We start from the raw sequence: 13,711 nt of genomic DNA on the forward strand, positions 1-13,711 counted from the left end.
GCTGGCTTGGGAGAGAGGGTAGGAGCAGACGAAGTGCGGTAGCGGGCAGGGTCTAGGCACTTTCCGCGCTCAAGAAGTACGTCCATTCCTCCTTCACTTCACGCAACCTTGTCTACCAACGCGCGTTCATTTTGATACTGCCACAAATGTAGTGAAGTTCCCGGAGCCGTCGAGCTTCTCGGTGCCATTGATCTCGCCTATGTTGAGTGAACGCGGCGCAGCGACGCCGTCGACATCAATCCCGAACCCGAACCCGAACCCCTTCAAACCGGTGTGCGGCCTCCAGGTCGAACTCGCACGTCCGCTTCGGCTCGACATCGGTACCTATTGGCAACTTAAGTTCGATGTCCGCAGAGAATTCTAATCTTCTTTCGTGCCGTGTTCAATTACAGCATTTAGGTCTTCCACCTCTCACAGCCTGAGACACGAGGCGGGGGATAACGCGGGCGTGCAGGCACGGCTGTAGGGCAGATTCCGTCCCAACTCGGAGTTGACCGGGCATCCTTTTAGCTGCCCTCATCACCATCGACATGCTCGAGGGGAGGGACGTGGAAGCGCACCCAAGAACGGCCGCACAGCGATGGGAGATGCAGAAGACTGGGTGCCAATGATGATAGTAACGGCAGATGGCCGGCAGGAGAACGTTCAGTCAGACCTGCATTCGCTCGTGATGCCTCGTGCCTGCCATCCTGCCGCCGGGAGAAGCTCACGCTACTGTTGGAGGGATAGCTTGCGCTCAGGTGATGACATCGTCGTGGTCGCTGATCGCACCTTTTCGCAGACGACAGCAAATCTTCCAGGCTCGCAACGCTTTGGAGTCTGTCAGTTCAGTGTTATTGCGTATTTCGCGCTACCGCCCGCCGCACTTCCACTGTCGAGGATCTAATCTACCTCTCTTCCCGAGCGGCACGGGTCTAGGCTGAGAACGCTCTTTCGCCGTGCGCAGCCCGTTGCCATGCAGTGCAATGCTAGCGTTCATTAATGCTGCATTGACGATGGCATGTCCGCTGTCGGACTCAAAAGGTCCGTCTCTATCGTCTACCATGATCTGCTAAACGTCCTCTGGTTTCCGGATCATCCTTTTCCCAAGACCCTTCTACCTTGCAAACGACATACTCGCAGTCCATTGGAGGAGCCGCGCAATCCGCATTGTGGGCGTCCAGCAGGACGTCTCGAGCCTGCAGTTCACGCAGTTCCGGGACAGGTAGGAGACATACGGGAATTTGACGTGCTTCGGAGCCTCTCGCGAAGCCCCGAAGGCGCGTGACTTTGACGCAGATCAGATGAGGGTAAGGGAGCTGCCAAAAGTGCGCATCGCCCTGCCGATGTCGGAGGTCGTGGGGTCTTCCCCGCTACCAGCCTGCTGTCAAGTCACAGACCGGAGGATGTTTGACGTTTGACGGCCCGGGCTGTTATCTGAGGTACAGCACTTGCCGGGGCGTTTCCCTGCGGAACGACGCCGCTCCGCGACCGTCGAGACCGGTACACAGATATTGCACATTGCACATTGGGCTCCGACAAGAAGCACTGCATGTGGACTCACCTGCAGTCGGGCAGCGTTCGAGGCCTCGGAGCGTTGGATGGGGTAGACGGAACGGCTGCTGCGGAGAATGCACCCGGGATCGTGACGTTGAGGCAATCCGACGCATCGATCGAGGCACGCCGTACGCGACGAAGGCTATCGGAGTGCTCGGGACTGAAGGGTCTCTCGCATTGTCATAACCCCGGGGATGGTGCGCGGGAAAGGTCCATTCATCACCACGTACGCGGTCATAACCGCGAACCTTTGGATACGGTTAGGGGACGGGAGATGGCAGGCCCGGCGCCGCTGTCTGATCGTCTAGCTACAGACAGGAGGCAGGCGAAGAACCTCATTTCGCGAGGAATACTGAGGAAGAAGCCAATGCTTGGCTTTCCGAGGATCGATTGCAAGGTGGGCACGCGAAGGTTTGCGTTTTTGCGTTAGATCTCTGAGCGTGCAATATCGAGGTGCGTGCATACGTTCTTTCGCTCCGACTGACTGCCCGAATACATTGAAAGATGTTATGCGGGTTCGATCGCCCTGCCGAGGGGGAAGTGCCGAACTCGCATGGAGGGCATTACTCAGGGGATCCTTCACAAAATACCGGATCAACAGGTTTGTCTGGAGTCGTCACTTGTTGCCCCCGCGCCCCGATGGTAGACAGGACTCTACAAAGGATGTATGTGTGTAGGGGGAACGTGGGGTTAGAAAAGTATGTTAAACATAGCTAGGGGTAGAGTGGGAGGATGTCGAGACGGTACGACTAGTCATTGGTGCAGAACTTCACGTTGGGCCGAGTGCTTTGCGACGTTGCGTCGTAGCTGCGTCGGCCTTGAGGCTTGTACACGTAACTTCCCCGGCGCGTTGTTCAGCAATGTCATTTATTCTGGTGCACATCATTGATCTCGCACTGAAGAGTTTGCGTTACTCCGCCGCCCATGAACTGTCGAAAAGACAAGAGGTTACTCATTAACTTAGTGACCATGTAGTTACCCTGACACCTCAGATGTATGTTCAGCCACCTGGCTGAAAGGAGGCGAGCGTGAATGCTTGAAACCAAGAAGGTAATGTAGTGTACGTCCTTGAGCTTGTCCATGTTGAGCAGAACTTGAATCAAAGTTACGGACTAACCGAACGGAGAGGCTTTTGAGGCGCTCGACGGGCGGGTGGTTCACCGCCCTCACCGCCTCGTCGTCGGAGTGGGTTTAGCCATAGTTCATGGCGCAGGTGCATTTGAAATCCAAGGCGACTATGATTGGTATTGTCGTGGACTGCTTGCTTACAACAGAGTGCTAGTCCAACGATAACAATCGGGTGACCGTGTGGCACGGCGACCGAGCTGCCCCCATACGCTGTCGGTTATAGACGGTGATCGTCCGCCATGTCCGGCGTGGGCTTCGGGCCGCAGATTCTGAAAGATCGGGAGGCGGGGTGCCCTGAGGGGTGGAGGCGCATCGCTATGGCCACGCGAGCTGCTTGCAGGCATCGTTGTGTGCGTACCGAGGACGCTGTGCCATGCGTCGATGGTCGTCGTTCGGGTGTGCACTGGCAGTGGATATTCAGAGGGCTGCCAAGAACCGATGGAGCGGTCGCGAAGGGCGCCGGGGCGTGATGAGGTGAGGGGTCTGCCGGTTCAGGAGGAGGAGGGTAAAGGACCGTACGCGCCTGTCAGAGACACTCTCGCTATCTCCGTCGGGGTCAAATGTACCATGTCCATTCTGCGGCGATCGCGAGGGGCACCGGGGGGAGGAATGCAGACAGGATTCGGAGGGCGGGAAGACTGGCAGTGACGATAGCGAGATGCGGAGATGCGCACTAGACTCGGGGCTGCGTCCATGGAGGGCGCGTGGCTGTCGACAGGTCGCGTGGCGGGCGGCCTGTTGTGGGAGGGCTGTGAGGAAGTGATGATGGAGTTTGTCGCGGTGATGATGGGGCGGCAGGAACGGGAGGAAGGGAGACAATTGTTGGATGGCATCTGGGCGATCTGTGCGATCTGCCAGCGGGCGACGGGACACGTCTAGCGGCTGCGGCCCACGGGCTCGGGCTCGGACTCGGAAGGAGTGGGACCACGCAGTCTGCCAACGGCAAGGGGCGGTGGAAGGTCTCGATGGAAAACTATGGCGTCGACGTCCAAGGCAGCATGTCCGGGATCGCGTTCACCTTCGCGCTTCCGGGGTTGGTTGAAGGATTGTCCGATGGGGTGGAGGGTGGCTGATGGGGGGCAGGAGGCAGGGGAGGGCTGTGCGGTGATGGCTTGCTGCAATTCAAGGGACGAAATGCACGCTCTGCCTCGCTCTTTGGGGACCTTTCGGGCAGCTGGAAAACTCCCAGAATCCAGATGCCAGATGGCCGGGAAATGGGCAGCCAAAAGTAGTCGCTGATGGCAGATTCAGCAATCGCCCGTGAAGGCGCTCCGGTCGTACCTGCCACTCTGCTTTTAATCGCCTCCTTCGTTTTCAGTTCCCCCTCCGCCTCCTCCCTTGTCTCGCTGCTAGTCCTCCCGCCGCACGCCCGGCGTCCTATAACAGTTCCTAGAGCCGCGCTCAGAAGAGTGTGTGCTGTAATCTCTACTCCGGCTTCCCTATACACCCTCGTAATCGCCGCCCTCACGCTCACGTCTCCTCCTGCTACATTCAACACGCGTCCAGGCAAGTTCATTCTCTCGTAACGTATCCTATCTCGTATCCTAGCCCGCTCTTACCTCCTATCCCGCCCCATCTCCCAGTTCGCTATATTCTCCCGCCTGCACCCACCCAATAATGTATGGTGCCAGTCTCCCCAGCCGAACCATTGCATTGTTGACCTCCCCTCTTTTGTCCCCGCAGTTATAGGCTAACGACTTGCAGGCGCACGTATACGCTATCTTGTATCTCTTCGATCCCGTCACCACCGTAATCCCCGTATAATGGAAGGTGTTCTCTCCCAACATCCTCACTTCGCTACTCCGGATGCATATCCATCACGTTCTTACGCTCCCGCATCCCTCTACGACAACTCCTACCTTCAACAGTCGCGCTACGCACCCACGCACTCCCTGCAGATCCAGACTGCCGCTCCCGCACCCCACGAACACGAGCCCGAAGAACAGACGGCACACCCGTCGCGATCGTCGACAACGTACCCTCCGATTCCCCAGGACGGCCAGAACGTCGACATCGAGCCCCAGGAGAAATCCATCGCGGATGCTCTCACCGACAACCCCGGGCCGTACGGCGGCTTGAGCCGGCCCTTGACCCTGCAGGAACGAGAGCTTCTCGCGCACCTCGACCGTCTCAAATTCTTCCTCGCAACCGCGCCTTCTCGATGGAATCCCGACAACGGGTACGCAGGCCCGGACCCGTCCACTGTCCCCGCGGGACACCCTCACAGCCCACACCCTGCTCTGAACCGCTTCCTGCTCCCCAACTCCGAGTACGTCTCCTGTGTGCTATGGGGCGGCCTCTACCACATCACGGGCACCGACATCGTCCGCGCGCTCGTCTTCCGCTTCGAGGCGTTCGGTCGGCCTGTGCGCAACATGAAGAAGTTCGAGGAGGGTGTGTTCAGTGACCTCAGGAACCTCAAGCCCGGCGTTGACGCGTGTCTGGAGGAGCCCAAGGTGAGTTACAGTTTGAATTACGAGCTACCCCTTCCCTCCCCTCCCCTCCCCCATCCCCATCCCCTCTCCCTCGGACTTCCGAACCATGACCTGGCATGTCGTGGACCGTCCAAATTATTGGATGTCCAGATGTGATTGGTGCGCTGGCTCTGATTGAGAATCGCATGAGCGTCTCTGGGAGTCCGATCGCGCGGATTCGCGCTCAAGTGCGCTCTGATCCCCAGTTGCTGACTGCCCCACCTCCAGTCGCCATTCCTTGATCTGCTGTTCAAGTACCAATGCATCCGCACGCAGAAGAAGCAAAAGGTCTTCTACTGGTGAGTATCGCTGTTGCTAGATCACGCGGGGGTATTCTGTTTTCCACGTATAGCCCCATCGATCGTCGCTGCACCTGCCTATCCCCTCGTGCTATCTCGCAAGCTTTCATTCCTCCGCGCGTACCGGTGTACTGATGCCGTGCCTCCGACCCCATCGCAGGTTCTCCGTCCCTCATGACCGGCTCTTCCTGGATGCGCTCGAGCGTGATCTCAAGCGGGAAAAGATGGGCCTCGAGCCGACGACCATCGTCACCGGCGAGCCCGCGCTCTCGTTCACGTACGATCCCAAGCGCTCCCTGTACGAGCAGTTCTCAAAGGCCCAAGGCCACCGCGAAGGCGAGGGCGAGCTCGAGGCCGCTGTCCGGCACGCGGACGAACACTCTGGCGAAGACTCACAGTCGGCATCGGAAGCGGAGCATTCTGCGTCTGAGACCGATGATGCGGCGGAAGAAGGCTCGTCGACCGGGAAGAAGAAGCCGCGGAACACGCACTCGCCGTTCTTCTCCATGTTCTCGCTCTTCGAGGGCTCCCCGACCTACAAGCAGCGGCGGAAGAAGGTTCCCAAGGCGCGCAGGTCTCCCACCGCGCTCGAAATGGGCATCGGCGGGGCAGCATTCGGCGGTCTGTACGGCGCCGCGGCGTTCCGCGAGCCACACCTCGACCGCTTTGGGCGAGAGATCCTTCGGCTGAGCGCGGAGGACTTGTTCAACGCGCAGGCTCGCGGTGACTTTGGCGGGCAGAGCAACCCGGATCTCGTTGCGACCCAGAAGGAGCGCCAGCGCCGCGCGTTGGAGGCCCTCTCCTCGGGCCCCGCGTCCGCCGCGCAAGGCAAGCTCTCGTACTTGAACGGGCTTGGCGTGAGCGGTCTTTCCGGACCTGGCGTGGCAGGCAGCTCGGGCACGCAGGCGAGCGTTTACGATGTGGCTGCGGGTCAGCTCCCCGTTGCGATGGCGTTCCAGCCATCGCAGACGCAGCAGCCACAACCGCCCCAGCAGTTCCCCCAACAGATGGGCGGGCGCCCGCACATCGAGCAGCGCCATACGTACCCCATGCTCGACTACTCTCAGCAGCAACAGCAGCAGCAACAGCCGCACATGCCCGTGCGCTCGGACACCGACCCATACTCTGGCGACGTGGCCGGGTGGACGGCAGGCGTGGACATGCTCGCAGGCGGTCCCGGAGCCCCCCGGACGAAGGCGTTCGTCTGCCCGCTGTTCTCGTGCGGGCGGATGTTCAAGCGGATGGAGCATCTCAAGCGGCACTTGCGCACGCACACGCTCGAACGGCCCTTCCAGTGCGAGCGGTGCCAGAAGCGCTTCTCGCGCTCGGACAACCTCGCGCAGCACGTGCGCACGCACGACCGGCGTGCCGCTGCAGCGGCGTCGGGTATGGTTACGCCCGAGGGCGAGCAGGAGCCCGAGGAGGAGCTGATGATTGACGAGCTTGAGAGTCTGGGAGACGCGGACGATGTGGACGCGCAGCTGAGGTACCTCCCTGGGGTCAAGGGCATCACAAGCGTTCGGATGTGCGAGGTCGAGGTGCAGGGGCAGGTGCACGAGGTCCAGGGAGACGAGGAGGGCCTCGTTACGACCACTGGCGCGGTTAACCCGTCTATGGCCGCCGTCGCTGCTGCCGAGACATCGGAGCAAGTGCAACAGCAGCCTCAGCCTCAGCAACCGCAACAGGAGATGTACTATGACCCCTCCGCGGCCGCCGTCCAGTACACCGACCCCACGCAGCAGCAACAGGTCCTCCGCGCGTCGCCCGAGACGAGCCCGTACATGAACGCGACCACAAGCAATTCTCCCGAAGCGCAGTGGGCAACGGTCGCCGACGGCTCGCAACATCCCTCGCCTGCCGGCTCTGTCGCGTCCGGGTTCCAGACCAGCACCGGGCTCGCCCTACAGCACCAGCAGCGCCTCGACGCGTCGTACCACACGCACCCGGGCACGATGGGCGAGTACGTGACGTCGATCTCAGCCCCGAGCCACAAGCTCACGTTCGACCACTCGTCGCTCTACCCACCCGAGGTCGTCGCCGCCCAGGCCCACAGCCAGCAGCAGGGAGCCGGCCCGATCCGCCGGCACAGGAGCGCAACCCCGAGCGTCGTGCGCTATGGCGAGAGCATCCGGCGGCCGTACTCCGCTGCGTTGTCTGAGAGCGGGCAGGGTACGCACTCCCCGAGGTCCTACCACCCTTACGCGGTCCCCGGACACCACCATCCGCACTCGGCGCAGAGCAGCCCGATGGCGTACACTGTCCCCCTCGGATACGACGCGACGCAGCAAGCACATCCCCAGCAGCACCAGAGACCGCAGCATGCGCGCTCCAGCTCAGCGGGCATGATGGTCGACGCGTATGGGTATAGTGGTCCGGTCCGCACGGACTCGCCGATGCAGATGCAGTACGCGACTGCCACCGCTGCTACTGGCGCGGAGTCCTACGAGATGGACATCCAGCAGCCCGTAGCGTCGATGGTCCAGGATGTGCAGGGGTTGTACGTCGGCATGGAGGCGCAATATGCTGGCGGCCAGCAGATGGCGACTGGATATTTCCCTCACCCACACCACTCTCTTTGATTTCCGATCCCCTCGTCCTTTCGGAGCTTTGAATTTCGACTCTCTACCTTCAGGAAACGGATCGTTAAGCCTCGACATGAAGTGCAACATATCATAGAGCAATCGCCGCTAATACCACCTTCCCCACACGACGACAACATATCGGCACACCAACGACCGCGCCATTGAACACGCACGGAAGCTTATATCAATCTAATGCAATCGGCACTGTTTTCTCTCCTCGCCAACATGTTCCACCCACTTCCACCACACCGTGGACTTTCCTCTGCTGTATCAAAATGACACGCCGTTCTGGTTCTGGTTTCGCTCGTCCATCGCCCACACTAGTGCTTGCTATCGTTAACGTCCTCTCTGCAACTCGATATCTATCATCTCTTTTCCCATCTCCATTCAATTCGTCATCGCTCGTCCACGCCCTGGCCCACATGCCGGGACGTGCACGTTCCCCTTCACGTTTACAACCACGTTCACCCTTCGAAACGGCCGATGTCCGCCGCTCGAGGCCGAGATGCTGTTACGGCACGGGCGTGCGTTGACTCTCCATGGCCACCGTTGCTTCGCTACTGCAACAACTTACCTACGTATTCGCCTAATTATCGCGCTAGAGTCGCGTCTTACTCTTACTTCTTACTTACTTGCAATCTCCTCAGCTCTATCACGTTTGTATATTCCTCTCTGTGTCTCGATATAGCTAGCGTACCATACTGCCTCCGGGGCCTCCGCCGCCTCTGTCCGTTGTCCGCGTCATGATCCTTCCTGCTGTGTCTGTGTTCGTCCCAATGCCTAATCAGCCTGCGCTATCCCTACCTAGCCCTCTCGTAATCGCGGTCTCAACCCTTACTGCCATCTACGTAATTCTTGGCCGGCGGCCCCGTAATTTCTTGTCACGAATGCGAATGTTTATGATGCTTTTCGTTGCTGCACACACATGGGCGTTGTCCTCGGATGTCCCTCAGATCTGATTCCGAATTTCGAATCTCGAGTCGAATGGATTCTCCTTATGGTGAGCGAGCCCCCCGGGGGTCCATACCAAATCAGCCGAGTCAAAGCACGTTAGAATTTGGGAATCCGGAGAGAGCGATGAGGAGTGCACTATCGCCGGGATCGTCGGAAACAAGCCATTGCGGTACGCGCCCATTTCAGACCGAGGACCACCGCCATCATGCGGCGCTGGGCGACGTCAAGATGTCCCGCCTCCGCGGAGACGGCACGCCGCAACCGCGGTGTGGTGGAGCTTCGTACAACTTACTTCCCGTCGTCGTGCAGTCCATGCAGTCATCCACGTACGACCATCCGGATTCACATACATTTAGAAATACAACAAGGCTTTACTTGGTCTACGTTCTAGGATTCTGCTAGTCCGTTGAAGTGGTGGCGGTGGGTCGGATCCATCGGAGCGCGCGTAGAGAGGAAGGTCTATCGATGTCGATGAGGATTGGTTGAAATGGAGAGGGATGGGCTCGTGGCTCGACGCTAGTGCAGCGCCTGCAGTGAGCGGCACCAAATGGAGCATAGTGGAGGGCGGAGGAGGAGTGCGCTCCCGACAGAGTCTCGGAACTTATTGAGATTGGACCGCAGGTGGAGGCCCGATAGCGCCTTCGAGGCTGGTTGACTACTCTGTATCCGGTACGCTCAATGGCTGCTGAATGGACCCACAGGATCAACGACCCGGGATCCGGACGCTCGTGAACCCAGAGTTGATGACGGTAGGTAGGGTCGCTCCCCGACGCCGAGTTGTGGGCGCATCGCGGCGGGACGCTGGAAACCACCTGAGAACCACCCCACGGCCTGGTGCCGGGAGAAGGCTACTCCTGGCCGTCCCAGACATAACCCCGGAATATGTTGACCCACCAGCGCACTTCACCGCCCTCACTCGCCGCTCCGGGCGCGCCCGGGGAAGAAAAGATGGATAAGCCAGACCCGCCGTCGTCCCTGCAGATCTCGCCCTCCATCTCGACCTCGTGGACCATTTCTTCCGTGAGGCCAATCGGGAGATCCTCTTCTTGAGCGACTTCGACCGTCGTCTTAGGACCCACTGCAGGCAGGCGTGAGTCGATGGAATGGATGCGCTGGTTAAGAGAGACGCACCTAAGGTAATCATGCTCACGAGTCTTGAAGCAAACGTTGCGCTCCCGTATGGGGGAGTGTGGAGCACTGAGAGTCCGGACGCCGCGAACGTTCTCATGCGGATAGGCGGAAGTGTGAAGCTCGGCAGGTGGGGCAGCACTTGGAGGAATGTCGCCGGAGGGATCAGCGCTGGGGAAACGAAGATGTTAGAATGTTGTTCCCCGGACTTCAGGAGAAGAGAAGCAAGCCCGGTTCTGGATGACGAGATACGCACCAACACCACGGGCGCGATTCCAGCCGCCCCAGACCTCGTCGAGCGCAACGATCCCTCGCTTGCGCATCATGCCCTCACCGCCCTTCCCGCCTGTGCCCTCCAGGACTCTTGCCAGCTCCTTCGCTAGCTCTTCGTACCACTTGCGCTCATCACGGACCATGTCTTGCGTCAAAGGGGCGTTCACCATCTGTAAGCCGAGCTGCGCAAGGGACGAGCGGATGAAGGTCGCCTCTTCCGGTTCCACGGCCTGGCTCGAGAACGTAGTCGCCCCGCCGGGCGGTGCTCCAGGCACGAGCGACGTACCAGGGGCAGGCGTTGAGGCTGCGGTCAGCCGCTCGTTCAGATCCTGTGCGAGCTTGACCATATCCTTCCACTTGACCATGAGCGCCTCAAGGTCCGCAAGGGCGTCCTCCATATTGGATTGCGATGTCGCTGCGGTGGTTTCCACTGAGCGCAGAATACCGTCTGACAGTATGATGAATTGTCAATAGATGCCAGTACAGCGCGGCGATTGAGTACGTACTGATTCCGGAACGACCAAGAGGGCGAGATGACGTAGATGTAGATGGTGGCTCTACGGCTGCAGCCACCACCTTGCTCTGTAGACGGACTCAGCCGCTGAAATGTCACGCTATCGAGTTGAGCGTACCTCCCACGCCTTCCCTAAGAGGCTTCTCCGGAGGACGTTATAGAATGGTTTATCGCCACCCTTCCGGAAACTGAGCCTGATCATGCGCTTCTCTGGACTGTCGTCATCTTCGGAGTCCGAATCCAGCGCAGGTGTGGCAGAACGCGATGCTGGGGCCGATTTTGCGGATAGACGCGGTTGCACCGGAGGTTTGCGAGGTAACGGCGTGCCGCAAATCTCGCATTGTTGAAGCAGAGGGTTGTTCAAGAATGTACATGCACTACAGGCGATCTCCTCCGTTGCAGGTGGGGCACGGACTTCAGGTACTGGAGGTGATGGAGCTGGGGAACCCGCCAGACTGAGCTTTCCAAGATTGAGGGAGGATGAAGGAAGGGACTTCGACAGCGAGTATGTCCCTCCTGTCGACTTGGATGAAATGTTGATCGGTGCCTTCATGGATGCCCGAGGAACGCCGCAAAGTGAACAAACAAGGGCAGCCGAGGATGTGATGCCGATAGGATTTCGATTACTGCATACTTCACACTCCCAGAACTCGACCTGGTTCAACGGTGCTGGGCTTGCCGGACTTGGATCCGCTGATTCTGCCACAATCGTGGTAGTGGGTCTAGGAGGTGGGTCACCCAGGTACAGAGTGACCTTCGGAGAGCTGGTGAAGAGACCGGCGTAATACTCTGTGCGGGCAATGTGGGATAGGTCCAGCGAGAAAGACCTAGAAAACGAGTGTGCATTGTCGATGTAGAACAACCGGTGGGTTGTCGCATGAATTGTTCCGGACTGATGGTGCGGAGCTTTCTGCGGGCTGCGACGAGTCAGCAATGCTACTCTATGATCGTACTCGCATTAACATACCCGTCGTATATCCCCACGCTGTCTTGCGAGATGAGAAGAACCTCGTCGTCGTAGAGGAGTGCGGGCACCGGTATAGTGCCATCGACGCTGTTTGTGTAGCGCTTCAGAGCCATGTTGTACGATCTGCACACGACCTTCGACCGCGCTGAAAACCGCAGTGCCGGAAGATGGTTGCCTCAGCTCTGTTTTAACGTGTTGATTACAAAACAAGAAGACGCCGCGATTCGTGGACGATCTCTGACTCAGAATGACGCAGTAGTGGTATTGTCCGTCGGGGTGTTGCCTTGATTGTAGGGCTCGAAATCTACTTTATTGCTTGGTGGTGTGAGTTTCAGCTTTGCGATCTAAAGTGACAAGAACCACCTGAACGCGAAGAATCAACGAGGAAGGGACTCCTTCTGGATTGTGCTGAACGTCGTCAGCGATTGTGGACAAGCTTGACAAGCGCCGGGGCCACCGGGAGTAGACGCCGTTACGCTGCGCCCATGAGGCTACTGAACGCTGGGCGCTTATCATGTAGTTCCATACCTGCACTCTGCCCAACGGCAAGACTCCCCTCCATTTTACGTATACTCATTTCATTTGTACCTTTTTAATCCCAAAAATGAGGTGATAACAACGGGTTTATGTCCTCTCTGATCCTTCCAAGTACCGCGCGGCGCGAGTCCGCCGTGCGCCTTGGACTCAACGGTACTGTTGCAAGTTTGTCATGTTCATATACTGGTGCGTAAACTTCTTTGATACATCTGTGGTATATGATAATTGCTGGGGTAAGGTGAGAGCAATGTAGACCTCCACTATCCAGAGGCAATCCGGCGATGTCGGCCCGTGGAACATGTGGATGATTCAGTCCGCTATTGAAATCAGGATGTTCCAGGGGCTCGGCAAGCAATGAGATTAATTTCCTCAGTCTTTTGCTTTTGAATGCCATCCCGGATGTTTTACGCGACATTCCGGACAAGACCCAAGGATTATCCGCATTCGTACTCACCGCAACCCGATTGGTCGGATATGGAGAAGACCTCCTGTCCTCCCCGCACACAGAAAGCTTCATATTCAATTTTACAGCGTGCGCTTTGAAGCTATTGAATGTCGATGTCAGCGGGCAATTCGCCCAACTTCCGCCGAACGCGCCTAATTGTAAGATCCACCACCTATCTGCTCTTCGGAATCTCCCCACCCATGTGACATGTTGACAGATTGCAACGCTTGGAAGCCTGGTACTCCTTCAGATGACCAAACATGTCTGGTGATGTAGTGATGGCTGACTGTCGCCAGTTGAGTGGACTCTCTCGGGCCATCGGTCTCCCCGACTGACCCGGGGGAAAGCGGTACCCCTCATGTAATACCTTCGACATTCGCAGTGTGCACCATAAAAGTTGGAGCATAACACGTAGTAGGGGACAAATTTTCAAAGAGCCCGCCCTCCCCCCGCTCTCACTTGATGCGCTTCGGGACCGACTCTCTGGCATTTGGTGCATCGATACACCAGAACCCCGCGTTTGGACAGGTACCGGATGAGTGTAGTGCAAAGTATCCACAGCCTTAGCCATCGGACTCCTCACCACCACCTTCGATCCCACAGATGAGAACCAGCTGACGGAAGTTATTACCCACCATCTTCCCTAGCAATACATGGAAGTGCACTCGGGCATGCGGTTACGTCGGTCATCCCATTTGTAGTCCTACATACCCCACCATACCCCACCCGTGTGTGTCACGGACATATGTTATACATATACATGCGATGCTAATCAAGAGTCGTTGAGTGCTGCAATGCTAGATCTAATAAGATACATTCTGTGCTAGGTGGAGTATGCGTGTGAGCCCGACATGAACACGACGCAGAGACGAAC

At 58.3% G+C, this 13,711-nt stretch overlaps 3 protein-coding genes across 3 annotated transcripts; 2 read left to right on the forward strand and 1 right to left on the reverse strand.

Moving 5' to 3' along the window:
• Window positions 1-3,700: 3,700 nt before the first annotated feature.
• On the forward strand, window positions 3,701-4,442 carry L226DRAFT_354134 (uncharacterized protein). The gene is made up of 3 exons (XM_067674168.1): window positions 3,701-4,170; window positions 4,248-4,283; window positions 4,348-4,442. The coding sequence occupies exons 1-2, from the start codon at window positions 3,903-3,905 to the stop codon at window positions 4,280-4,282; spliced, it is 303 nt and encodes a 100-aa protein (XP_067537467.1). The 5' UTR covers window positions 3,701-3,902; the 3' UTR covers window position 4,283; window positions 4,348-4,442.
• L226DRAFT_521600 (STE-domain-containing protein) lies at window positions 4,428-8,016 on the forward strand (the record flags this gene model as incomplete). Its single annotated transcript, XM_067678712.1, has 3 exons — window positions 4,428-5,120; window positions 5,367-5,437; window positions 5,598-8,016. 3 exons carry the CDS (start codon window positions 4,428-4,430, stop codon window positions 8,014-8,016), a joined length of 3,183 nt encoding a protein of 1,060 aa, XP_067537468.1.
• Window positions 8,017-9,598: 1,582 nt separating this feature from the next.
• L226DRAFT_354147 (uncharacterized protein) lies at window positions 9,599-12,283 on the reverse strand. Its single transcript, XM_067674169.1, has 7 exons — window positions 12,219-12,283; window positions 11,856-12,159; window positions 11,007-11,805; window positions 10,881-10,956; window positions 10,358-10,822; window positions 10,105-10,272; window positions 9,599-10,051 (listed from the first exon to the last, which is right to left on the reverse strand). The coding sequence occupies exons 2-7, from the start codon at window positions 11,966-11,968 to the stop codon at window positions 9,822-9,824; spliced, it is 1,851 nt and encodes a 616-aa protein (XP_067537469.1). The 5' UTR covers window positions 11,969-12,159; window positions 12,219-12,283; the 3' UTR covers window positions 9,599-9,821.
• Window positions 12,284-13,711: the final 1,428 nt, after the last annotated feature.

Source organism: Lentinus tigrinus, assembly GCF_003813185.1.
Source record: "Lentinus tigrinus ALCF2SS1-7 unplaced genomic scaffold L226scaffold_7, whole genome shotgun sequence".
Lineage (NCBI taxonomy): Eukaryota > Fungi > Basidiomycota > Agaricomycetes > Polyporales > Polyporaceae > Lentinus > Lentinus tigrinus.